The sequence below is a fragment of the Dendrobates tinctorius genome, unplaced genomic scaffold (assembly GCF_039654945.1).
Source record: "Dendrobates tinctorius isolate UK_male_01 unplaced genomic scaffold, ASM3965494v1 ptg000173l, whole genome shotgun sequence".
NCBI classification, from domain to species: domain Eukaryota; kingdom Metazoa; phylum Chordata; class Amphibia; order Anura; family Dendrobatidae; genus Dendrobates; species Dendrobates tinctorius.
The window spans coordinates 3,709,635-3,736,565 of NW_027361840.1; the positions used below are offsets into that span (position 1 = coordinate 3,709,635).

Below are 26,931 nucleotides of genomic sequence, written 5' to 3' on the forward strand. Positions count from 1 at the left end.
TCATTACTTCCCTTTCGAGCCCTGACGTGTGCCCAAACAGTAGTTTTCTCCCACATGTGGGGTATCAGGGTACTCAGGACAAATTGGACAACAACTTTTGGGGTCCAATTTCTCCTGTTACTCTTGGGAAAATTAAAAATTGGGGACTAAATGATCATTTATGTGGGAACAAAACAGGATTTTATATTTTCACACCAGGGCATTATAATCTTTAGTGAAACACTTGGGGGTTCAAAGTGCTCACCACACATCTAGATAAGTTCCTTAGGGGGTCTAGTTTCCAAAATTGGGTCACTTGTTGGGGGTTTCCACTGTTTAGGCACATCAGATGCTCGTCAAACATGACATGGCGTCCGATCTCAATTCCAGCCAATTTCAGGTTGAAAAAGTCAAACGGGGCTCCTTCCCTTCTGAGCCCTGCCATGTGCCTAAACAGTGGTTCCCCCCCACATATTGGGTATCGGCGTACTCAGGACAAATTTGACAACAACCTTTGGGGTCCAATTTCTCCTGTAACCCTTGGGAAAACAAAATATTGGGGACTAAATGATCATTTATGTGGGAACAAAACAGGATTTTATATTTTCACACCTGGGCATTATAATCTTTAGTGAAACACTTGGGGGTTCAAAGTGGTCACCACACATCTAGATAAGTTCCTTAGGGGTCTAGTTTCCAAAATGGGGTCACTTGTGGGGGTTTCCACTGTTTAGGCACATCAGACGCTCGTCAAACGTGACATGGCGTCCGATCTCAATTCCAGCCAATTTTAGGTTGAAAAAGTCAAACGGGGCTCCTTTCCTTCTGAGCCCTGCCATGTGCCTAAACAGTGGTTCCCCCCACATATTGGGTATCGGCGTACTCAGCACAAATTTGACAACAACCTTTGGGGTCCAATTTCTCCTGTTACCCTTGGGAAAACAAAATATTGGGGACTAAATGATCATGTTTGTAGAAAAAATATGATTTTTTATTTTCACGCCCGGGTGTTATAAACTTCTGTGAAGCCCTTGGGGGTTCAAAGTGGTCACCACACATCTAAATAAGTTCCTTAGGGGGTCTAGTTTCCAAAATGGGGTCACTTGTGGGGGGTTTCCACTGTTTAGGCACATCAGACGCTCATCAAACGCGACATGGCGTCCGATCTCAATTCCAGCCAATTTTAGGTTGAAAAAGTCAAACGGGTCTCCTTCCCTTCTGAGCCCTGCCATGTGCCTAAACAGTGGTTCCCCCCCACATATTGGGTATCGGCGTACTCAGGACAAATTTGACAACAACCTTTGGGGTCCAATTTCTCCTGTTACCCTTGGGAAAACAAAATATTGGGGACTAAATGATCATGTTTGTGGAAAAAATATGATTTTTTATTTTCACGCCCGGGTGTTATAAACTTCTGTGAAGCCCTTGGGGGTTCAAAGTGGTCACCACACATCTAGATAAGTTGCTTAGGGGGTCTAGTTTCCAAAATGGGGTCACTTGTGGGGGGTTTCCACTGTTTAGGCACATCAGACGCTCGTCAAACGCGACATGGCGTTCGATCTCAATTCCAGCCAGTTTTAGGTTGAAAAAGTCAAACGGGGCTCCTTCCCTTCTGAGCCCTGCCATGTGCCCAAACAGTGGTTCCCCCCCATATATTGGGTATCAGCGTACTGAGGACAAATTTGACAACAACCTTTGGAGTCCAATTTCTCCTTTTACCCTTGGGAAAATAAAAAAATTGTTGCTAAAATATTATTTTTGTGACTAAAAAGTTAAATGTTCATTTTTTCCTTCCACGTTGCTTCTGCTCCTGTGAAGCACCTGAAGGGTTAATAATCTTCTTGAATGTAGTTTTGAGTAGCTTCAGGGGTGCAGTTTTTAGAATGGTGTCACTTTTGGGTATTTTCTGCCATATAGACCCCTCAAAGTGACTTCAAATGTGAGGTGGTCCCTAAAAAAAATGGTTTTGTAAGTTTTGTTGTAAAAATTAGAAATCGCTGGTCAAATTTTAACCCTTATAACTTCCTAACAAAAAAAATGTTGTTTCCCAAATTGTGCTGATGTAAAGTAGACATGTGGGAAATGTTATTTAGTAACTATTTTGTGTCACATATATCTCTGTTTTAAGGGCATACAAATTCAAAGTTTGAAAATTGCAAAATTTTCAAAATTTTTGCCATATTTCTGTTTTTTTCATAAATAAACACAAGTTATAGCACAGGTGACCTCTTTCTATAAAGAGAAGAAAGTTCGTTCGGCACACCAGCATAAATGAAAAAACTTTATTAGGCTAAGGTGATTTTCTGCATTTTAAATATGGCATATTAGCCTAATAAAGTTTTTTCATTTATGCTGGTGTGCCGAACAAACTTTCTTCTCTTTTTGGATATCTGCTGTGCTCACCAGCGAATTCGTGCACCCATCTGTGGATTAATGAACTCAGCCCAGGGTGGTTTTTCATTTGGATGCCATGCAAGCTCCCAGTCCTCCCTCTCCTGACCTCTCTCTATAGTACTGGGGGGCTGGTGACCTCTCTCTATAGTACTGGGGGGCAGGTGACCTCTCTATAGTACTGGGGGGCAGGTGACCTCTCTCTATAGTACTGGGGGCAGGTGACCTCTCTCTATAGTACTGGGGGGAGGTGACCTCTCTATAGTACTGGGGGGCAGGTGACCTCTCTATAGTACTGGGGGGCAGGTGACCTCTCTATAGTACTGGGGGGCAGGTGACCTCTCTCTATAGTACTGGGGGGCAGGTGACCTCTCTATAGTACTGGGGGGCAGGTGACCTCTCTATAGTACTGGGGGGTAGGTGACCTATCTATAGTACTGGGGGGTAGGTGACCTCTCTCTATAGTACTGGGGGGCAGGTGACCTCTCTATAGTCCTGGGGGGATGGTGACCTCTCTCTATAGTACTGGGGAGCAGGTGACCTCTCTCTATAGTACGGAGGGCAGGTGACCTGTCTCTATAGTACTGGGGGATGGTGACCTCTCTATAGTACTGGAGGATGGTGACCTCTCTATAGTACTGGGGAGCAAGTGACCTATCTCTATAGTACTGGGGAGCAAGTGACCTATCTCTATAGTACTGGGAGGCAGGTGACCTCTCTATAGTACTGGAGGATGGTGACCTCTCTCTATAGTACTGGGGAGCAGGTGACCTCTCTCTATAGTACTGGGGGGAAGGTAACCTCTCTCTATAGTACTGGGGGGCTGGTGACCTCTCTCTATAGTACGGAGGGCAGGTGACCGCTCTCTATAGTACTGGGGAGCTGGTGACCGCTCTATAGTACTGGGGAGCAGGTGACCTCTCTCTATAGTACTGGGGGGCAGGTGACCTCTCTCTATAGTACTGGGGAGCAGGTGACCTCTCTCTATAGTACTGGGGGGCAGGTAACCTCTCTCTATAGTACTGGGGAGCAGGTGACCTCTATAGTACGGGGGGGCAGGCGACCTCTCTCTATAGTACGGAGGGCAGGTGACCTGTCTCTATAGTACTGGGGGATGGTGACCTCTCTATAGTACTGGAGGATGGTGACCTCTCTTTAGTACTGGGGAGCAAGTGACCTATCTCTATAGTACTGGGGGGCAGGTGACCTCTCTATAGTACTGGAGGATGGTGACCTCTCTCTATAGTACTGGGGAGCAGGTGACCTCTCTCTATAGTACTGGGGGGAAGGTAACCTCTCTCTATAGTACTGGGGGGCTGGTGACCTCTCTCTATAGTACGGAGGGCAGGTGACCGCTCTCTATAGTACTGGGGAGCTGGTGACCGCTCTATAGTACTGGGGAGCAGGTGACCTCTCTCTATAGTACTGGGGGGCAGGTGACCTCTCTCTATAGTACTGGGGAGCAGGTGACCTCTCTCTATAGTACTGGGGGGCAGGTAACCTCTCTCTATAGTACTGGGGAGCTGGTGACTGCTCTAGTACTGGGGAGCAGGTGACCTCTATAGTACGGGGGGGCAGGCGACCTCTCTCTATAGTACGGAGGGCAGTTGACCTCTCTCTATAGTACTGGGGGGCTGGTGACCTCTCTATAGTACTGGGGGGCAGGTAACCTCTCTCTATGGTACTGGGGAGCTGGTGACTGCCCTAGTACTGGGGAGCAGGTGACCTCTATAGTACTGGGGGGCAGGTGACCTCCCTCTATAGTACTGGGGGGCAGGTGACCTCTCTATAGTACTGGGGGGCAGTTGACCTCTCTCTATAGTACTGGGGGGCAGGTGACCTCTCTCTATAGTACTGGGGAGCGAGCAGGTGACCTCTCTCTATAGTACTGGGGGGCAGGTAACCTCTCTCTATAGTACTGGGGAGCTGGTGACTGCTCTAGTACTGGGGAGCAGGTGACCTCTATAGTACGGAGGGCATTTGACCTCTCTCTATAGTACTGGGGGGCAGGTAACCTCTCTCTATAGTACTGGGGAGCTGGTGACTGCTCTAGTACTGGGGAGCAGGTGACCTCTATAGTACGGAGGGCATTTGACCTCTCTCTATAGTACTGGGGGGCTGGTAACCTCTCTCTATAGTACTGGGGAGCTGGTGACTGCTCTAGTACTGGGGAGCAGGTGACCTCTATAGTACGGAGGGCAGTTGACCTCTCTCTATAGTACTGGGGGGCTGGTGACATCTCTCTATAGTACTGGGGGGAAGGTAACCTCTCTCTATAGTACTGGGGGGCAGGTGACCTTTCTCTGTTGTACTGGGGGACCGTTGACTTCTGGACGAGGATGGTCTCCATGTCACAAGGGTTCCTTCTCTCCTAATTTCTCGCCCCCTGCACACAACTGACAATATCCCCCCTGCCCCCACCTGACGGCTCCAGACAGCTGCACCATCACCCTCATCGTCCTCAGTGGCTGTCAGGATACTCGATATGACTTCATTCCTGTGCAGCTGTCAGGAGTCAATCAAGAAGAGGAGCGTCCCTCCAATCTTCAGGAGGTTTCTCTGGACTCAGAAGCAGTCAGTTCCGCTGTCTGCCATCCTCCAGCACTAAGCAGCCTCTCCAGGACCCCGCTGTCTGCCGTCCTCCAGCACTAAGCAGCCTCTCCAGGACCCCGCTGTCTGCCGTCCTCCAGCACTAAGCATCCTCTCCAGGACCCCGCTGTCTGCCGTCCTCCAGCACTAAGCCGTCCTCCAGCACTAAGCATCCTCTCCAGGACCCCGCTGTCTGCCGTCCTCCAGCACTAAGCAGCCTCTCCAGGACCCCGCTGTCTGCCGTCCTACAGCTCTAAGCAGCCTCTCCAGGACCCCGCTGTCTGCCATCCTCCAGCACTAAGCAGCCTCTCCAGGACCCTGCTGTCTGTCGTCCTCCAGCACTAAGCAGCCTCTCCAGGACCCCGCTGTCTGCCGTCCTTCGGCACTAAGCAGCCTCTCCAGGACCCCGCTGTCTGCCGTCCTCCGGCACTAAGCAGCCTCTCCAGGACCCCGCTGTCTGCCGTCCTCCAGCACTAAGCAGCCTCTCCAGGACCCCGCTGTCTGCCGTCCAGGTAAGTCTCCATTCTTCCACCTCCAGAGTTGCCGGCTCCTGGGATTGTGAGTAATATGTGAGATTGGGGGTGAGGACTTATTCATATTGTGGCCGCTGAGCCCTTTCTTATTATGGTGCTGTGCCCTCTTTTATGTGCGGGGGGCTACAGAGCTCACACGATGGGTTGGGGGGTCTATGGTGTCTGAGGAGACACCAGAGGTAAAGGATTAGTAGAATCCAGCAGTTCTAGGGTTAAAGTGCGGGCATCTCTCCGGACCCCCATACACATGGGCACATGTTCTGTATGGGGAGGGGAGAAGCGGTGGGAAAGCGTCTCTAGTGCCGATTATCTCCGAGGAGAGCAGGAGGTGGAGAGTTGTGTCAGGAGACATCAGAGGAAAATCACCCCAGAAAATGTCCAATAGACCCCGACAGATGTCCCCTCCCCGATATATGGGGCCGCCACATAACAAGCTACTTATAAATAACTGCACCTGTCACTGCCGGAGACCCCACATATATATATTTATGTATATCTCTATATATATAAAACTGAATGTGTGTTTGTGTGTGTGTATCACCAACCAATCACGAAGCATCTTTCATTTCACCAGAGCTGTTCAAAAGAAGCTGAGCTGTGATTGGTTGCTATGAGCAAGTTTTCCCACTTGACTACACCTGAGCAGACACTGTCACGGTGGGAGAAATCTAGCATCCCCGGGAACATAAGCTCCCAGCCATTGTCTGCCCCCAGAAAGGAGCAGAGTGTACATGACAGAAATGAATCCCCCCTCCCTGCCCATATCCCCATCACACATCCTCCATCCCAGAGGCACATCTTCCCTCTTAAAGGGATCATTGGTATGGAACCATCTGACCATCATCTACTCACTTTCTCATCCCTGTCCTCCTCACCTGGCTCCCATGTCCAGCAGCACGCACACCCCCGCAGAAACCATGCACACCTAGACACCCACGCGCTCACTGACTCTATTCTACCACTGGCATCCATATCCTCACTCCATGACACAGACGGTGCCACTGCTTTCTACAATGCCACTCTCGCATCAGCTATTGACGCGGTTGCCTCTCTCGTTCATGGCAGAATGCGACGTATCAACAGACAACCCTGGCACAATAACACCACTAAAAAGCTCCGGCAAGTGTCCAGGATTGCAGAGAGGCGCTGGAAGAAAACAAATTCGCAAGATGACTTCATCACATTCAAACAGGCAACACTCAATTTCAAATCTGCCCTCACCTCTGCTAAACAGGCCTACTTCACAACCCTCGTATCTTCCCTATCTTACAACCAAAAACAGTTATTCAAAACTTTTAGCTCCCTCCTCCGCCCACCACTGCCTCCTCCAACCTCCCTCATCTCTGCCGAGGACTTTGCCACACACTTCAAAAACAAGATTGACCAAACAAGGCAAGTCTTCATCACTCAACCACCACAACCCCATTGTATACCAGACCAATGCCCAAACCCCATAACCTCACTCTCCAACATCACTGAAGGGGAGCTTAATCGTCTCTTCTCAAAATCGCACCTCACAACCTGTGCACTCGACCCCATCCCATCCCACCTCCTCTCCAACCTCACCACCACACTTATCCCATCCCTAACCCACCTCTTCAACCTATCTCTAACATCTGGTACCTTCCCTTCTGCTTTCAAACATGCCACAATCACGCCTATCCTTTAAAAAACCAACCCTCGACCCAACCGCTATGTCCAGCTATCGCCCAATATCGTTGCTTCCATTCGCTTCCAAACTCCTGGAACAGCACGTCCACGCTGAACTTTCCTCCCACCTATCATCTAACTTGCTCTTTGACAATCTACAATCTGGTTTCCGTCCCCATCACTCCACTGAGACAGCCCTGACCAAAATTACTAACGACCTACTTACAGCCAAAGCAAAAGGACAATACTCTATACTCCTGCTTCTAGACCTGTCCTCTGCATTTGACACAGTTGACCACTGCCTCCTACTACAGATCCTCTCCTCCTTCGGCATCAAAGGCCTTGCCCTATCCTGGATCTCCACATACCTTTCCAACCGCACATTCAGCGTCTCCCACTCCCACACCACCTCCTCATCCCACCCGCTCTCTGTTGGAGTCCCCCAAGGCTCTGTTTTAGGACCCCTACTCTTCTCAATCTATACACTTGGTCTGGGGCAACTCATAAAGTCCCACGGATTCCACTACCACCTTTATGCTGATGACACTCAGATCTACCTCTCTGGCCCAGACGTCACCGCTCTTCTGTCCAGAATCCCAGTGTGTCTATCAGCCATATCCTCCTTCTTCTCCTCTTGCTTCCTCAAACTCAATGTAGACAAATCTGAACTCATCATCTTTCCTCCATCTCACAGATCTTCCTTACCCGACCTAGCTATAACAATTAATGACATCACGCTTTCCCCAGTACTGGAAGTCCGATGCCTCGGAGTAATCTTTGACTCTGCCCTGTCCTTCAAACTGCACATCCAAGCCCTTTCTACCTCCTGTCGCCTCCAGCTCAAAAATATTTCCAGAATCCGTCCTTTCCTCAACCCCCAATCTACTAAAATGCTTGTGCACGCCCTCATCATCTCCCGCCTCGACTACTGCAACATCCTTTTCTGTGGTCTCCTTGCTAACACCCTCGCACCTCTCCAGTCCATCCTTAACTCTGCCGCCCGACTAATTCATCTCTCTCCTCGCTACTCCTCCGCTTCTCCCCTCTGCAGATCTCTTCACTGGCTCCCATTCCCTCAGCGTATCCAGATCAAATTACTAATACTGACCTACAAGGCCATCTATAACCTGTCTCCCCCATATGTCTCTGATCTAATCTCCCGATACCTTCCCTCACGTAATCTCCGGTCCTCCCAAGACCTCCTTCTCTCCTCCACACTTATTCGCTCCTCACCCAACCGCCTCCAAGACTTCACCCGAATAGCCCCTATTTTCTGGAATTCTTTGCCCCAACAAGTCCGACTATAAACCACATTTGGATCCTTCAGACGGAACCTGAAAATCCGCCTCTTCAAGAAAGCCTACAACCTGCAATGACCCCGCTACCTCCTTCTCTCTCACCACTACCGGTGATATCACCTCAACCAACACCGGAACTGCTGCAACCCACCAACCTACTGTCTCCTTCCCCACCATACTGTAGCATGTAAGCCCGAAAGGGCAGGGTCCTCTCTCCCCTCTGTATCAGTCTGTGATTGTTAGTTTGTTTACTGTAAGTGATATTTGTAATTTGTATGTAACCCCTTCTCACTTGCCTCTGCACCTAGCATTCACATGGTATGCCTTTCAGCTAACCCCAGCTTACCCCAGTGTTATTTATGACCTTGTTTACTCTGGCTTGATCATATACATCTGGTCCACTCTTAATTGTCTGGCCAAGGTGAGCAGAGACCACTCCTCTCTGCTTCACACCTGACTGCACTTAGTTGTACATATATTGCAGAGTACAAGTCTGCATAGACTTCAGTCTGCATTGTGATTGCTATAAGTGTGTGCTAGAAGTGTGAAGATTAATTTAAGAATTAAAACCAGAAGGATGAATACAGACTGTGCCCTGCTACCTGCCACCATCGCACTCTAACAAGCATCTCTATTCTTCCGACAGGTATGTCCATCCACCCAGCTCTCCTGCTCTCCTGCTGTCTGTCTGTCTATGAAGGACACACAGTGCGTCACCCAGCTTTGCACATAGACTTGCCTCTGCACCTAGCATTCACATGGTATGTCCATCCACCCAGCTCTCCTGCTCTCCTGCTGTCTGTCTGTCTATGAAGGACACACAGTGCGTCACCCAGCTTTGCACATAGACTTGCCTCTGCACCTAGCATTCACATGGTATGTCCATCCACCCAGCTCTCCTGCTCTCCTGCTGTCTGTCTGTCTATGAAGGACACACAGTGCGTCACCCAGCTTTGCACATAGACTTGCCTCTGCACCTAGCATTCACATGGTATGCCTTTCAGCTAACCCCAGCTTACCCCAGTGTTATTTATGACCTTGTTTACTCTGGCTTGATCATATACATCTGGTCCACTCTTAATTGTCTGGCCAAGATGAGCAGAGACCACTCCTCTCTGCTTCACACCTGACTGCACTTAGTTGTACATATATTGCAGAGTACAAGTCTGCATAGACTTCAGTCTGCATTGTGATTCCTATAAGTGTGTGCTAGAAGTGTGAAGATTAATTTAAGAATTAAAACCAGAATTGAACCAGAAGGGAACTGAAGGTAATTGGACACAGTCACTGTAAACAATGTTTCTGTTTGTTTTCACTTTCACCCCAATAATCCTTCACTTTCTGCTAATTCCCCTAATCCCTACTCCTAGTAAGAAACTGTTCATCTCTTCTTCAATCCTCCCCATCCACCTCACCTCCGCCTCAAAACTGTTCCTTAACATACAATCCTCTGTCTCCAAACACAGACAGCCCCCTCATGCCCTCTCCTGCTCCCACCTGCTAACACTTTCTCTGCTCCTTCTCACTGCTGGTGATATCTCTCCAAATCCTGGTCCTCCTCACCACATTCCCACAGTCATTTCTACCTCCCATCCACGCTCTATCACAACCTTCCGTAACCTCTCCAACCTTATACCCATTCACCCAGCCCCCGCTTCCCCAGTCCCACTAACAGGAGCTCTGTGGAACGCTCGCTCTGTCTGCAACAAGCTTTCCTACATCCATGATCTTTTTGTTACTACCAAACTCTCCTTCCTCGCCATCACCGAAACCTGGCTCACCCCTTCTGACACAGCCTCTCCTGCTGCACTTTCGTATGGCGGCTTCCACCTTTCTCACACCCCCCGCCCCAGCAGCAAACATGGTGGAGGAGTTGGTTTTCTCCTGTCAGATACCTGCTCCTTCACCCCAATCCCACTGCCACCCTCTGTTACCCTCCCTTCCTTTGAGGTGCACTCTGTGCGCATCTACTCCCCCTCCAACCTCCAACTGGCTGTCATCTACCGCCCCCCAGGGCCAGCCACCACCTTCTTTGACCACTTCACCACCTGGTTACTTCATTTCCTTTCCGCGGACATCCCTACTATCATCATGGGCGACTTCAACATCCCCATTGACACTTCCCTCTCAGCTGCCACTAAACTTCTATCTCTCACTTCCTCCTTCGGCCTCACTCAATGGTCTTCTACAGCCACCCACAAAGATGGCCACACACTGGACCTCATCTTCACCCGCCTCTGCTCCCTATCTAACCTCTCTAACTCACCTCTTCCTCTCTCTGACCACAACCTGCTCACATTCTCTTCCCTCTTCACTCCATGTCTACAATCCCCACCCCACAAACTTTCACACCCTCGCAGGAATCTTAAACACCTTGACCTACACTCATTCTCCGAATCCCTCCTCCCTCTTACAGATATAAGTTCCTTACACAATGCGGATGACGCTGCCGCTCTATATAACACCACAATAGCTGTAGCTTTGGAATCCGCTGCCCCACTTACACATACCAAAACTCGCAAAATCAACAGACAGCCCTGGCACACCAGCCTGACCAAAGAGCTGAGGCGAGCTTCCAGGGCTGCTGAGCGCAGATGGAAAAGATCCCACTCCAACGAGCATTTCATCGCATTCAAACAGTCCCTCACTACTTTCAAGACCACACTCGCCACAGCTAAACAAACCTACTTCTCATCTCTCATATCCTCCCTGTCTCACAACCCTAAACAGTTATTCAACACCTTCAATTCTCTCCTCCGCCCCCCAGCACCTCCTCCCTCCCCACTCATCTCAGCTGAAGACTTTGCCTCATTTTTCAAGCAGAAAATTGATAACATCAGGGACAGTTTTGGTCAACAACCCCCAGAGCCCTTCCTCCCGACTTCCCAGCCCTCCACCTTCAAAACCAACTTCTCCACCATTACAGAAGATCGACTCTCCACTCTACTCTCAAGATCACATCTCACCACCTGTGCACTCGACCCGATCCCATCCCACTTCATCCCAAACCTCACCACAGTCTTCATCCCAACCCTAACCCATCTCTTCAACCTATCACTAACAACTGGTGTTTTCCCCTCAAGCTTTAAACATGCCTCCATCACACCTATCCTCAAAAAGCCCTCTCTTGACCCATCCTCTGTATCTAGCTATCGCCCTATATCACTTCTCCCATACGCCTCCAAGCTACTGGAACAACACGTCTACCTTGAACTGTCCTCCCATCTCTCTTCTTGCTCCCTCTTCGACCGCTTACAATCTGGCTTCCGGTCACACCACTCCACTGAAACTGCCCTTACTAAGGTCACCAATGACCTCTTAACTGCCAAGAGCAAGCTACACTACTCTGTCCTCCTCCTCCTGGACCTGTCGGCTGCCTTTGACACAGTGGACCATTCCCTATTATTACAGACCCTCTCATCCCTCGGCATCACAGACTTGGCCCTCTCCTGGATCTCATCATACCTAACAGACCGGACATTCAGCGTCTCCCACTCACACACCACCTCCTCACCTCGCCCCCTATCTGTCGGAGTCCCACAAGGTTCAGTCCTAGGGCCCCTGCTGTTCTCTATTTACACCTTTGGCCTGGGACAGCTCATAGAATCTCATGGCTTTCAGTATCATCTTTATGCTGATGACACACAGATCTACATCTCTGGACCAGATATCACCTCCCTACTAACCAGAATCCCTCAATGTCTGTCCACTATTTCATCCTTCTTCTCCACTAGATATCTGAAACTCAACATGGACAAAACAGAATTCATCATCTTTCCCCCATCTCACGTGACCCCCCCTACGAACCTATCAATTACAGTAAATGACTGCCCACTCTCCCCAGTCCCACAAGCTCGCTGCCTCGGAGTAATCCTTGATGCTGATCTCTCCTTCAAACCACATATCCAAACCCTTTCCACTTCCTGCCGACTTCAACTCAAAAATATTTCACGCATCCGTTCATTCCTCACCCAAGAATCTGCAAAAACCCTAGTCCATGCCCTCATCATCTCTCGCCTTGACTACTGCAACCTCATGCTCTGCGGCCTCCCCTCAAACACTCTCGCACCCCTCCAATCTATTCTAAACTCTGCTGCCCGACTAATCCACCTGTCCCCCCGCTATTCCCCAGCTTCTCCCCTCTGTCAATCCCTTCACTGGCTCCCAATTGCCCAGAGACTCCATTACAAAACCCTAACCATGACATACAAAGCCATCCACAACTTGTCTCCTCCATACATCTGTGACCTCGTCTCCCGGTACTTTCCTGCACGCAACCTCCGATCCTCACAAGATCTCCTTCTCTACTCCCCTCTTATCTCCTCTTCCCACAATCGCATACAAGATTTCTCTCGCGCATCACCCCTACTCTGGAACTCTCTACCACAACATATCAGACTCTCACCTACCATCGAAACCTTCAAAAAGAGCCTGAAGACCCACCTCTTCCGACAAGCCTATAACCTGCAGTAACCACCGATCGACCAAACCGCTGCACGACCAGCTCTACCCTCGCCTACTGTATTATCACCCATCCCTTGAAGATTGTGAGCCCTCGCGGGCAGGGTCCTCTCTCCTCCTGTACCAGTTATGACTTGTATTGTTTAAGATTATTGTACTTGTTTTTATGTATACCCCCCTCACATGTAAAGCGCCATGGAATAAATGGCGCTATAACAATAAATAATAATAATAATAATGTACAGCACCATGGAATCAATGGTGCTATATAAATAAATAATAATAATAATAATATGGAAGTCAGGGAAAATCCCTCAGCGCTCTGATACTGACCAAGATTCTATTAAAGGGATCATTGGTATGGAAGTCAGGGCAAATCCATCCAGCGCTTTGGTTTTGACCCCAGGCCTCTCTTAAAGGGATCCCCGGTATGGAAATTAGGACCGTTCCACTCAGCTCTGTGGTTCTGACCCCAGGGTCTCTTAAAGGGATTACTGGTATGGAAGTTAGGGCAAAACCACTCCGCGCTTTGGTACTGACCCAAGGCCTTTCTTAAAGGGATCCCCGGTATGGAAGTCATGGCAAATCCACTCAGCGCTCTGGTTCTGACGCCAGGCTGACGTGATGATGTGGGATATTAGTGGTAGTAGTCCGGTGGCTCTGGCTGACGGGATGATGTGGGATATTAGGGGTAGTTGTCCGGTGGCTCTGGCTGATGGGATGATGTGGGATATTAGCGGTAGTAGACCGGTGGCTCTGGCTGACGGGATGATGTGGGATATTAGTGGTAGTAGTCCGGTGGCTCTGGCTGACGGGATGATGTGGGATATTAGTGGTAGTAGTCCGGTAGCTCTGGCTGACGGGATGATGTGTGATATTAGGGGTAGTAGTCTGGTGGCGATGGCTGATGGGATGATGTGGGATATGAGGGGTAGTTGTCAGGTGGCTCTGGCTGATGGGATGATGTGGGATATTAGGGGTAGTAGTCCGGTGGCTCTGGCTGATGGGATGATGTGGGATATTAGGGGTAGTAGTCCGGTGGCTCTGGCTGATGGGATGATGTGGGATATTAGGGGTAGTTGTCCGGTAGCTCTGGCTGACGGGATGATGTGGGATATTAGGGGTAGTAGTCCGGTGGCTCTGGCTGACTGGATGATGTGGGATATTAGGGGTAGTTGTCAGGTGGCTCTGGCTGATGGGATGATGTGGGATATTAGGGGTAGTAGTCCGGTGGCTCTGGCTGATGGGATGATGTGGGATATTAGGGTTAATAGTCCTGTGGCTCTGACGGGATGATGTGGGATATTAGGGGTAGTAGTCAGGTAGCTCTGGCTGACGGGATGATGTGGGATATTAGGGGTAGTAGTCCGGTGGCTCTGGCTGACGGGATGATGTGGGATATTAGGGGTAGTAGTCCGGTGGCTCTGGCTGACGGGATGATGTGGGATATTAGGGGTAGTAGTCCGGCAGCTCTGGCTGACGGGATGATGTGGGATATTAGGGGTAGTAGTCCGGTGGCTCTGGCTGACTGGATGATGTTGGATATTAAGGGTAGTTGTCCGGTGGCTCTGGCTGACGGGATGATGTGGGATATTAGGGGTAGTAGTCCAGTGGCTCTGGCTGATGGGATGATGTGGGATATTAGGGGCAGTAGTCCAGTGGCTCTGGCTGACGGGATGATGTGGGATATTAGGGGTAGTAGTCCGGTGGCTCTGGCTGACTGGATGATGTGGGATATTAGGGGTAGTTGTCCGGTGGCTCTGGCTGACGGGATGATGTGGGATATTAGGGGTAGTAGTCCGGTGGCTCTGGCTGACGGGTTGAAGTGGAATATTAGGGGTAGTAGTCCGGTGGCTCTGGCTGACGGGATGATGTGGGATATTAGTGGTAGTAGTCCGGTGTCTCTGGCTGATGGGATGATGTGGGATATTAGGGGTAGTAGTCCGGTGGCTCTGGCTGACGAGATGATGTGGGATATTAGGGGTAGTAGTCCGGTGGCTCTGGCTGACGGGATGATGTGGGATATTAGTGGTAGTAGTCCGGTGGCTATGGCTGACGGGATGATGTGGGATATTAGGGGTAGTAGTCCGGTGGCTCTGGCTGATGGGATGATGTGTGATATTAGGGGTAGTAGTCCGGTGGCTCTGGCTGATGGGTTGATGTGGGATATTAGAGGTAGTAGTCTGGTAGCTCTGGCTGACGGGATGATGTGGGATATTAGTGGTAGTAGTCCGGTGGCTCTGGCTGATGGGATGATGTGGGATATTAGTGGTAGTAGTCCGGTGGCTCTGGCTGATGGGATGATGTGGGAGATTAGTGGTAGTAGTCCAGTGGCTCTGGCTGACGGGATGATGTGGGATATTAGGGGTAGTAGTCCGGTGGCTCTGGCTGATGGGATGATGTGGGATATTAGGGGTAGTAGTCCGGTGGCTCTGGCTGACGGGATGATGTGGGATATTAGGGGTAGTAGTCCGGTGGCTCTGGCTGATGGGATGATGTGGGATATTAGGGGTAGTAGTCCGGTGGCTCTGACTGATGGGATGATGTGAGATTTTAGGGGTAGTAGTCCGGTGGCTCTGGCTGATGGGATGATGTGGGATATTAGTGGTAGTAGTCTGGCGGCTCTGATGGGGTGATGTGGGATAGTACAGTGGGTGTGGCTATGCGGAGTGGGCGGGGCTCTACACTCAGCTAATTTATATATATATATATATATATATATATATATATATATATATATATATATAGAGAGAGAGAGATATTCGTTATAAATTGTTATAACTAACCGTAGTTAATTACTATGCCCCCAATCACAAAGCAGTATGTATGTGTATATATATATAGCAGCAGTTTACCATCCCTGCACGGTGGACCCCGGGCTGCGAACGCACCTTACTGTTATTTTATTATTTGGTGCATTCCGCTAGCCCTAACACCCATCATACATATCCGTCATCCCACAGTCCCGTGCCCATATACTCATCATACATGTCCTCCATCCCATAGTCCCATGCCCATATACCCATCACACATATCTGCCATCCCATAGTCGAGTGCCCATATACCCATCATACATACCCTCCATCCCATAGTCCCGTGCCCATATACTCATCATACATAATCACCATAGTCCCGTACCCATATACTCATCATACATATCCTCCATCCCATAGTCCCGTGCCCATATACCCATCATACATACCCTCTATCCCATAGTCCCGTGCCCATATACCCATCATACATATCCTTCATGTCATAGTCCCATGCCCATGTACCCATCATACATATCCTCCATCCCATAGTCCCGTGCCCATATACCCGTCATACATGTCCTCCATCCCATAGTCCGGTGCCCATATACCCATCATACATATCCTCCATCCCATAGTCCCGTGCCCATAAACCCGTCATACATATCCTCCATCCCATAGTCCCGTGCCCATATACCCATCATACATATCTTGCATCCCATAGTCCGGTGCCCATATACCCATCATACATATCCTCCATCCCATAGTCCCGTGCCCATATACCCATCATACATATCCTCCATCCCATAGTCCCGTGCCCATATACCCGTCATACATATCCTCCATCCCATAGTCCCGTGCCCATATACCCGTCATACATATCCTCCATCCCATAGTCCCGTGCCCATATACCCATCACACATCCTCCATCCCATAGTCCCGTGCCCATATACTCGTCATACATATCCTCCATTCCATAGTCCCGTGCCCATATACCCATCACACATCCTCCATCCCATAGTCCCGTGCCCATATACCCATCATACATATCCGCCATCCCATAGTCCAGTGCCCATATACCCATCATACATATCCTCCATCCCATAGTCCCGTGCCCATATACCCATCATACACATCCTCCATCCCATAGTCCCGTGCCCATATACTCGTCATACATATCCTCCATTCCATAGTCCCGTGCCCATATACCCATCACACATCCTCCATCCCATAGTCCAGTGCCCATATACCCATCATACATATCCGCCATCCCATAGTCCAGTGCCCATATACCCATCATACATATCCTCCATCCCATAGTCCCGTGCCCATATACCCATCATACACATCCTCCATCCCATAGTCCCGTGCCCATATACTCGTCATACATATCCTCCATTCCATAGTCCCGTGCCCATATACCCATCACACATCCTCCATCCCATAGTCCAGTGCCCATATACCCATCATACATATCCTCCATCCCATAGTCCAGTGCCCATATACCCATCATACATATCCTCCATCCCATAGTCCCGTGCCCATATACCCATCATACACATCCTCCATCCCAAAGTCCAGTGCCCATATACCCATCATACATCCTCCATCCCATAGTCCCGTGCCCATATACCCATCATGCATATCCGCCATCCCATAGTCCCGTGCCCATATACCCGTCATACATATCCTCCATCCCATAGTCCCGTGCCCATATACCCGTCATACATATCCTCCATCCCATAGTCCCGGAACCAGCACAAGAGAGCTACCTACTGTCCGGTGCATCTTCTTACACTGTAAAACAACCTTCAGACTCCCAGTTTGAAAAACATGAAATCTCAAGGAAAAAAATCACATTTATTACAAATTATCAGACAAATAGGAAGGAAATTATGGAGATATTAACTCCTTCCTACAAAAAGACATAGTATTCACATCCTGGGAATTTGTCGTCGGTGGTGGAGGCGGCTCAGGAGCTGAGCTCCGTCCACACGAGGCAGATACCAGCTGTATTATATAGCCGCCATCTGTCTCAGTCTAGGACAGCAGCATGTAAATGAAATGCATGGTGGTGTCCACGTGGAGGAGCCCCCATCAGCCCCCTGCAGTGCGATCACTGGGGACCTGTGGGTTACTGTGACAGTCGGGGCTCTGCTGAAGACCACCGCCACTGTCCTAGTCCTGTCACTGTCATCCCGTCCTCCTGTGAACCTCAGCCGTAGGTGGACATCTTCACTATGTCCCTCAGGAGCATTGCAGGTGGAGGTCACCGAAGCTTTTCCTCGTTAAACCTAGTAACATAGTTATTAAGGTTGAAGGGAGACTTTAAGTCCATCTCGTTCAACCCATATCCTATCCTAACTTGCCCTAACATGTTGATCCGGGGATGGCAAAAAAAAACCCATGTGGCAAACAGTAAGCTTCACATTGGGGAAAAAAATTCCCTCCCGACTTGACATACGGCAATCAGACTAGCTCCCTGGATCAACGCAATATTAAGGAAACTAGTGTATATACCCTGTAATATTATACTTTTCAGGAAAGGCATCCAGGCCCTTCCTAAATTTTAGTAGGGAATCGCTCATTACAACATCATACGGCAGAGAGTTCCATAGTCTCACTGCTCTTACAGTAAAGAATCCGCGTCTGTGAGTATGCTTAAACCTTCTTTCCTCCAGACGTAGAGGATGCCCCCTTGTCCCCGTCACAGGTCTAAGAGTAAAAAGATCATTAGAAAGGTCTTTGTATTGTCCCCACATATATTTATACATTGTAATAAGATCACCCCTAAGCCTTCGATTCTCCAAACTAAATAACCCCAAGTGTAATAACCTGTCTTGGTATTGCAGACCCCCCCAGTTCCCTAATAACCTTGGTCGCTCTTCTCTGCACCCGCTCCAGTTCAGCTATGTCTTTCTTCTACACCAGAGACCAGAACTGTACGCAGTATTCTAAGTGTGGTCGCACTAGTGACTTATATAGAGGTAAAATTATGTTCTCCTCATGAGCATCTATGCCTCTTTTAATGCATCCCATTATTTTATTTGCCTTTGCAGCAGCTTCCTGACCCTGGCCACTAAATGTGAGTTTGTCGTCCACCCATACACCCAGGTCTTTTTCAGTGACAGTTTTGCCCAATGTTTTACAATTAAGCACATAATTATACATTTTGTTTGTTCTACCCAAGTGCATAACCTTACATTTATTCCCATTAAAGCTCATTTGCCATTTATCAGCCCAAGCTTCTAGTTTACTTAAATCCTCCTGTAATATAAAATTGTCCTCCTCTGTATTGATTACCCTGCAGAGTTTAGTGTCATCTGCAAATATTGAAATTCTACTCTCTATGCCCCCTACAAGGTCATCAATGAATATGTTGAAAAGAAGCGGGCACAATACTGACCCCTGCGGTACCCAATAGTGACCCCTGTGGTACCCCTATACTGACCCCTGTGGTACCCCACTGCTAACCGTGACCCAGTCCGAGTGTGCTCCATTAATAACCACCCTTTGTTTCCTATCCTTGAGCCAGCTCTTTACCCACTTACACATATTTTCCCCTATCCCCATTGTTCTCATTTTATGTATCAACCTTTTGTGTGGCACCGTATCAAAAGCTTTTGAACAGTCCATGTATACCACGTCCACTGCATTCCCTTGGTCCAGTCCGGAACTTACCTCTTCATAAAAGCTCACCAGATTAGTCTGACAGGAACGGTCCCTCATAAACCCATGTTGATATTGGGTCATGAGGTTCTTCTTCATATACTCCATGTTACGTGTTACAGAACCACTCAGCACCCAGAATATGTTGTGCAGTTATATGTATGTATAATAGGTTCTATGTGAGATGCATGTCCCTAATGCATCAGCTCACAGGCTGCGCCCCTGGGCAGAGGGGCCACGATATTCTCCTTTTGTCCGCCCTTCCACCCACCTTTGTAATTCCCACAGTAAAGTTCGGCAGGCTCCGGCCACCTGCGGCTTTTGTAATGCATGTCTGGCCTGCCGCTTTTCTATTGGCCTGCCCTCTGTATCTGTGTGATATATTCTGTGTCCTGTGAGTAAAGTGTTGTCAGACTGGAAATACGTGGAGAAGCAGTGATCTTTTATATGCGCCCATGTAACCAAGGAATTCCAGCCAGCGTCATTCATTCAGACTTCAGCCAACGCAGAGCGGACCTCCGAAAACACGGGGTGGTACTGAAAGAGGTACCCCAGCTTGGTTAGACCCCATTACACTGGTGGCAGACAACGGGATTTGATACCCCTTCTACAGGAGGAAAGGAATGAATGGAAAATAACCAACAGAAGTTAAAGAGGACTACATTAAAAGATCTGGTGGAAGCCCGAGGGTTGATCGCCAGCAACAAAACAAAAGCGGATTTGATAGCAGCCATCATGGAACACGACAGTGCAGCGCCCCCCCAATGTGAATGTGGAGGAGACCGAATTCCAGAGGGAGGTAAAGAGCAGACTGGCGTTCTATGGCCTAAACCCTGCAGTAGAGATCATACGAGAGGTGATGGCTGATGTGTGTACTGATCTGAAGGAAAAGATGGCCGAGCGAACCAAAGTGGAGCTGGCCAAGATGGAGATGGCAGAGCGGAGAGAGGAGAGTCAGCGAGCAGGGGGAGCTCTGGCCTTCGACTAGGTACCTTCAACAGTAAGCCGCAAAAAGATCCAGTATAATGCCTTCCGACAGTTTGAGGAGGCAGAGGAAGACATTGATGGCTTTCTGCAGGACTTTGAGCTGCAGTGTGCCCTTCATCAAGTGAAGCCGGAGGAACGGGTTCAGATTCTGGCCAGCAAGCTGACAGGCCGGGCAGCGGACACCTATCGCACGGTACCTGATGAGGACTGTATGGACTATGAGCGGATCAAAGAAGTGATCTTGGCCCGGTATGCTCTGACACCAGAGGCCTACCGCCAAAAGTTCCGCGGACTTATAAAACGCGTAACCGATACCCACGCTGAATGGGCCTGTAAATTACGGCGGTCACTGCTACAGTGGGTACAAGGGAGCCAAGCAACTACTAAGGAGGACGTCCTCCAGCTCTTCCTGTTAGAACGATTCTTTAATGGACTAAACCCCGAGACACAGGAATGGCTTCGGAACAGGCGGCCAACGACTCTTGAGGAAGCCGCTCGTCTGGCCGATGAACATCATGATGCCAGGAGGCCGCAGTTGTCCGGATCAAAGGTGGTCACTAGGGGCCCGCCCATGGACCTGGAGGGCCCCAAACCACCGAAGATTGTAGGGGGACCAGCTAGAAACCCGGCCTACCACAGTCCCCCTGGGGCGCGATGCCACACCTGTCGTCAGCTGGGCCACCTGCAAAGACAATGCCCCAACCGGACTCAGCATACCCAGTGGCCAAAGGCGGGAACAGCTACCTTCAGCCGGGCTACTGTACACTGCTACCAAGGCGAAGCTGACCCGGCATTGGGGGCTACGACTAACCAATGGGTGGAAGAGATGGAGGAAGTGCTGCATGAAGTAGACCCCGTGCAGGCAGCCCGGGCAGATAATCGACAGCAGCATCGACAGGTCGTGTGGGTTAATGGGAAACGTATGCAGGGACTAAGAGATTCCTGGGCAACTTTGACCCTTGTGAAGCCTCATCTCGTCCGGGACCAAGAGAAGACACACCGGACAGTGGCAGTCCGTGTAGCAGGGGGAGCTATACATCGACTACCCACTGCCAGGATTCACCTGAACTGGGGAGTCGGGGATGGCCTTGTTGAGGTCGGCTTGATGGAGGATTTGCCTGCAGACGTCTTGCTGGGAAATGACTTGGGGCCCATGTTGTCTGCATTCTCGGTGGCCCCTCTGGCTGAGACCTATCCTGTGACCACCCGGAGACGAGCTCGAGCTGCGGAGGCGGAATCATACTCAGAGGAGTCCCAGGTAAGACATCCCAGCCCTGTATGTATCCCCATAGCCAGACACATTTCTTGGGCCACCCCAGATGAATTTAAGAGGGAGTTACTTAAGGATCCTTCATTAGAGGGATATCGTGGGAATGCACAGGAGGGGAGAGGAGTACTGGAAGGGGAACAGTTTGTATGGAAGCAGGGACTCCTCTACCGGATCACAGAGCAGCACCACACAGGGACGAGCCCCACTATAAAAAAACAGCTGGTAGTTCCCAAGAAGTATAGGCAGGAGTTACTGCGATTCTCTCATGATATACCCTTGGCCGGGCACTTCGGCGTCAGTCGCACCAGGCATCGTCTGACACACAACTTCTTTTGGCCGGGGGTAACCTATGATGTTCGTCAGTACTGCCAGACCTGTGACAGTTGTCAGCGCATTGGCAAGAGTGGGGATCGATGCAAGGCCAAATTACGCCCCCTCCCCATTGTGGAGGAACCATTTAACCAAGTAGCGGTTGATCTGATAGGGCCGTTAGCCAAACCCAGTCCGTCCGGGAAAAAGTATATATTGACAGTGGTAGATTATGCCACACGGTATCCAGAGGCGGTTGCGTTACCTAACATACTCGCAGAGACGGTGGCGGCCGCCCTGCTCCAGGTTTTCTCACGGGTTGGATTTCCCCGGGAGATTATCTCGGACCAGGGTACCCAGTTTACAGCAGAGGTGACCAACCAACTGTGGAAGCTGTGCGGCGTAAAGTCCATTAGAAGCACCCCGTACCACCCGCAAACCAATGGGTTGTGTGAACGCTTTAACGGGACATTAAAACAGCTCATTGGGACTTTTACCAGGACCTACAGGGACTGGGAGAAATTCTTGCCACACCTCCTGTTTGCCTATCGGGAGGTGCCCCAAGAATCCACGGGGTTCTTCCCGTTCGAGCTGGTATACGGGAGACGGGTAAGGGGACCCCTAGACTTAGTTCTGGAACACTGGGAAGGGGAGGGCCTCATAGAAGGGGTACCTATTGTACCCTATGTGCTGGAATTCCGGGACCGCCTACAGGAGCTGACCCAGGTTGTACGTGAGAACCTGCAGGCGACACAGCGGCGCCAGCGCATATGGTACGATCGGAGGGCCAGAGAGTGCACTTTGGAATTAGGACAGAAGGTCCTGGTGTTAGAGCCCACTAAGCAGAATAAGTTTCAAGCTGCATGGCAGGGGCCCTACCAGGTAATGGGGAAAATAGCCGGCACAACCTATAATGTCGCCAATTGTGACGACCCCAGGGTTATCCGCATGTTCCACGTGAATATGCTGTAGCCCTACCGGGAGCACCCTGAAGAGGTAGTGGCCGTCTGTGCACCTGAAGCAGAGCATGTAGCCGGACTTCCCTTGCCAGATGTCTTAGGGGAAAGGACTCAGTCTGAAACATGGGACCAGGTACACTTGGGTGAAGACCTAGGCCCCCGGGAGAGACAGCAGGCGGAGGCGTTGTTGAGGCTGCGACATAGGATGTTTTCAGACAGACCGGGGTACACTCACCTGGCACAACACAAGGTTGAGACCCAGGATCAGACCCCCCTGTGACAAAACCCTTTCCGCGTCCCTGAGTCTGTACGAGAGGGGATGCGACAAGAGATACAAGAGATGTTGCGTTTAGGGGTCATGAAGAGTCAGTCCCTGGGCATCCCCCGTAGTGTTAGTGCCCAAGAAGGATGGGACTACACGGTTTTGTGTAGACTATCGTAAGCTCAATGAGAAAACAGTGACGGATGCATACCCCATGCCGCGTGTGGATGAGTTGTTAGACCGGCTGGCGGGGGCAAAGTATTTGACCATCATCGATCTATGCAAAGGCTACTGGCAGATTCCCCTTAGTCCTGACGCTATTCCCAAGTCGGCATTTGTCACCCCGTTCGGCTTATTCCAGTTCCGAGTTATGCCATTCGGGATGAAGAATGCCCCGGCGACGTTCCAGAGGCTGGCTGACCGGCTTCTGGATGGTCTCCAGGACTATGCTTGTGCCTACCTGGACGACATCGCCATCTACAGTGCGACATGGGAAGAGCATCTAAATCACCTAGAGACAGTATTGGACAGGATCCACCAGGCCGGAATCACCCTGAACCCAAACAAGTGTCACGTGGGCAAAGCAGAGGTTCAGTATTTAGGGCATTGGGTGGGAAGTGGGAAACAGTGACCAGAACCAGCCAAGATTGAGGCCATAGCCAAATGGCCCACCCCACGCACTAAAACCCAGGTCATGGCGTTTCTAGGGACAGCAGGGTATTATAGGAAATTTGTCCCCAATTACAGCAGCGTAGCCAAGCCCCTCACTGATGTGACTCGTAAGAACCTCCCCGCCAGGTAACCTGGACCCCCCGAGTGTGAGTAAGCCTTCCGCCAGCTAAAGGACGGCCTCACAAATACCCCGGTATTGGCCGCACCTGATCCAACTAAACGTTTCCTGGTTCACACAGACGCTTCTATGTTTGGATTGGGGGCAGTGCTGAGCCAAGTCAGGCCGGACGGCCAAGAACACCCGGTAGCTTACCTGAGTCGGAAACTACTGCCCCGTGAAGTAAGCTATGCGGCCATTGAGAAGGAGTGCCTGGCGGTAGTATGGGCACTCAAGAAGTTGCAACCATATTTGTATGGACGATAGTTTTCCCTCCTAACGGACCATAATCCCCTAGTCTGGTTTAATCGGGTCTCCGGAGACAACGCCAGATTGTTGCGGTGGAGTTTAGCCCTACAACCTCTGGACTTCACCATCCACCACAGACCCGGCAAACAAAATGGTAACACCGATGGACTAAGTCGACAAACGGAACTTGTACCAACCCCATAAACTTCGGTCATCCCTAAACCGATCCGTTGAGGATCAGACTGTGTATGCCGATCGCGTCGCTGAAAAGGGGAGCCGTGTTACAGAACCACTCAGCACCCAGAATATGTTGTGCAGTTATATGTATGTATAATAGGTTCTATGTGAGATGCATGTCCCTAATGCATCAGCCCACAGGCTGCGCCCCTGGGCAGAGGGGACACGATATTCTCCTTTTATCCGCCCTCCCCCCTCCTTTGTAATTCCCACAGTAAACTTCGGCAGGCTCCGGCCACCTGCGGCTTTTGTAATGCATGTCTGGCCTGCCGCTTTTCTATTGGCCTGCCCTCTGTATCTGTGTGATATATTCTGTGTCCTGTGAGTAAAGTGTTGTCAGACTGGAAATACGTGGAGAAGCAGTGATCTTTTATATGCGCCCATGTAACCAAGGAATTCCAGCCAGCGTCATTCATTCAGACTCCAGCCAACGCAGAGCGGACCTCCGAAAACACGGGGTAGTACTGAAAGAGGTACCCCAGCTTGATTAGACCCCGTTACACTCCAGTATAGTATCTCTTAGAAAACCCTCCAGGATTTTACCCACAGTTGAGGTTAAGCTCACTGGCCTATAATTTCCAAGTTTTGAATATTGGCACCACATTTGCTGTGCGCCAGTCCTGTGGTACAGACCCTGTTATTATGGAATCTTTAAAAATTAAAAATAATGGTCTATCTATGACTGTGCTTAATTCCTGCAGTCCTCGGGGGTGTATCCCATCCGGGCCCGGGGATTTGTCAATTTTAGTGATTTTTAGACGCCGTCGTACTTCCTGCTGGATTAAGCAGGTGACATTTAAAGGAGAATTTTTATCCCTGATCATGTTATCCGTCATGGGATTTTCTTGTGTAAATACTGTTGATAAAGTCATTTAGCATATTGGCTTTTTCCTCATCCACCATTTCGCCCAGACTATTTTTAAGGGGGCCAACTCTATAATTTTTTAATTTATTACAATTTATGTAGTTAAAAGTAAAGAAAAATAAAAATTCATATTTAGTTTTGCCCCATTTGAATTTTTTTTTGTTTATTTATCTCACGATCCTAAAGTGTAAAATAATCAACAAAGCTTTGTATGTGCTGAATTGGCGTCACTGCCGGGAAACCAAAAAACAAGCCCCCCCGCTCAGCCCCAGCAACAGAAAAAGAAGGTTCTCCTGTTCTCAGGAGGTTGCTGCACAAACCTGGAGACATTTCTGGAATATTCTGAATTTTCTTCATCATATAAATAAAAAAAGATTCATGTTTGTCATCGCGGTAATGGGATTGTCGTGGCCGATCATGATTCCAGATCATATTTACCGCACAATGCCAAAATGCCCGACCTAACGGCACATCCACGGGGTCCTCTGCTCTGAATCCACTGACAGCTGGGCTGTCCATTCCCATTATCAGAGGGTCCGTGCCGTGACCCCCGGTAACACCCAGCTGTCTCTATAGTCATACATTATCAGGAGGAACAGCAGAGGAACGGTGCAGCGCAGAGATGTCAGGAGAGAAGCTCCAGAACCAGAGATCAGGCGGGATATAAATATTGTCCGGAGAGCGGACGGCTCCTCTGTGCTCATCTCCTCCGCTCCGCTACAACTTTCCTCCTGACTTTTCCTTCTATCTGTGACATTTCCATTATTTCTTTCAGAGCTCTGAAATCCGGGTAAAGATCTGAGGAACCTTATTGCTGCCGCCATAATGGAAGAAGAAAGTGATGTCCGGGGTGGTGAGCGGTGCACGGAGGACGTCTCTACAAGTAACCGGCCCGGTGAGGAACTACCACTAAATAATACAAAGAAGAGTCATGATTTTCTCATTCACCGGACATAATACACACCTTACCTGCTGCAGAACCTCATAATACACCTCAGCTGCTGCAGAACATCATCATACACACTTCATCTACTGTGGAACCTCATGATACACCTCAACTGCTGCAGAACATCATCATACACACCTTATCTGCTGCAGAACCTCACAATACACCTCAGCTGCTGCAGGACCTAATAATATACACCTCAGCTGCTGCAGAACCTGATAATATACACCTCAGCTGCTGCAATACCTCATTATACACCTCAGCTGCTGCAGAACATCATCATACACACCTATCCTGCTGCAGAACCTCATAATGTATCTCAGCTGCTGCAGAACCTAATACACACTTCAGCTGCTGCAGAACCTGCTAAAACACAGCTCAACTGCTGCAGAACCTCTTAATATATCTCAGCTGCTGCAGAACATCATCATACACACCTCTTCTGCTGCAGAATTTCAAAATATATCCCAGCTGCTGCAGCACATCATCATACACACCTCAGCTGCTGCAGAACCTCATAATATATCTCAGTTGCTACTGAACGTCATCATACTCACCTCAGCTGCTGCAGAACCTGATAATAAACACCTCAGCTGCTGCAGAACCTCATAATGTATCTCAGCTGCTGCAGAACATCATCATACACACCTCAACTGCAGCAGAACCTCATAATGTATCTCAGCTGCTGCAGAACATCA

The 26,931-nt window shown here is 49.6% G+C and overlaps 1 protein-coding gene and 1 long non-coding RNA gene across 8 annotated transcripts in view; one reads left to right on the forward strand and one right to left on the reverse strand.

The window, feature by feature from the left end:
- LOC141053973 (uncharacterized) overlaps positions 1–26,931 on the reverse strand; it is a 165,403-nt gene that overhangs the window by 30,694 nt on the left and 107,778 nt on the right. Inside the window, exon 6 of one of the 7 annotated variants that reach the window (XR_012221304.1) lies at positions 26,074–26,196. The exons of the other annotated variants lie outside the window; for them this stretch is intronic. This is a non-coding gene — a long non-coding RNA (uncharacterized lncRNA). Of the gene's footprint in view, positions 1–26,073; positions 26,197–26,931 lie in introns of those variants that run through there. 7 annotated transcript variants of the gene reach the window in all.
- LOC141053958 (uncharacterized) overlaps positions 26,063–26,931 on the forward strand; it is a 50,772-nt gene continuing 49,903 nt past the window's right edge. Inside the window, exon 1 of the mRNA XM_073551115.1 lies at positions 26,063–26,182. Within this exon, the coding sequence (XP_073407216.1) occupies positions 26,113–26,182 (70 nt within the window). The 5' untranslated portion in view covers positions 26,063–26,112. The remainder of the gene's footprint in view (positions 26,183–26,931) is intronic.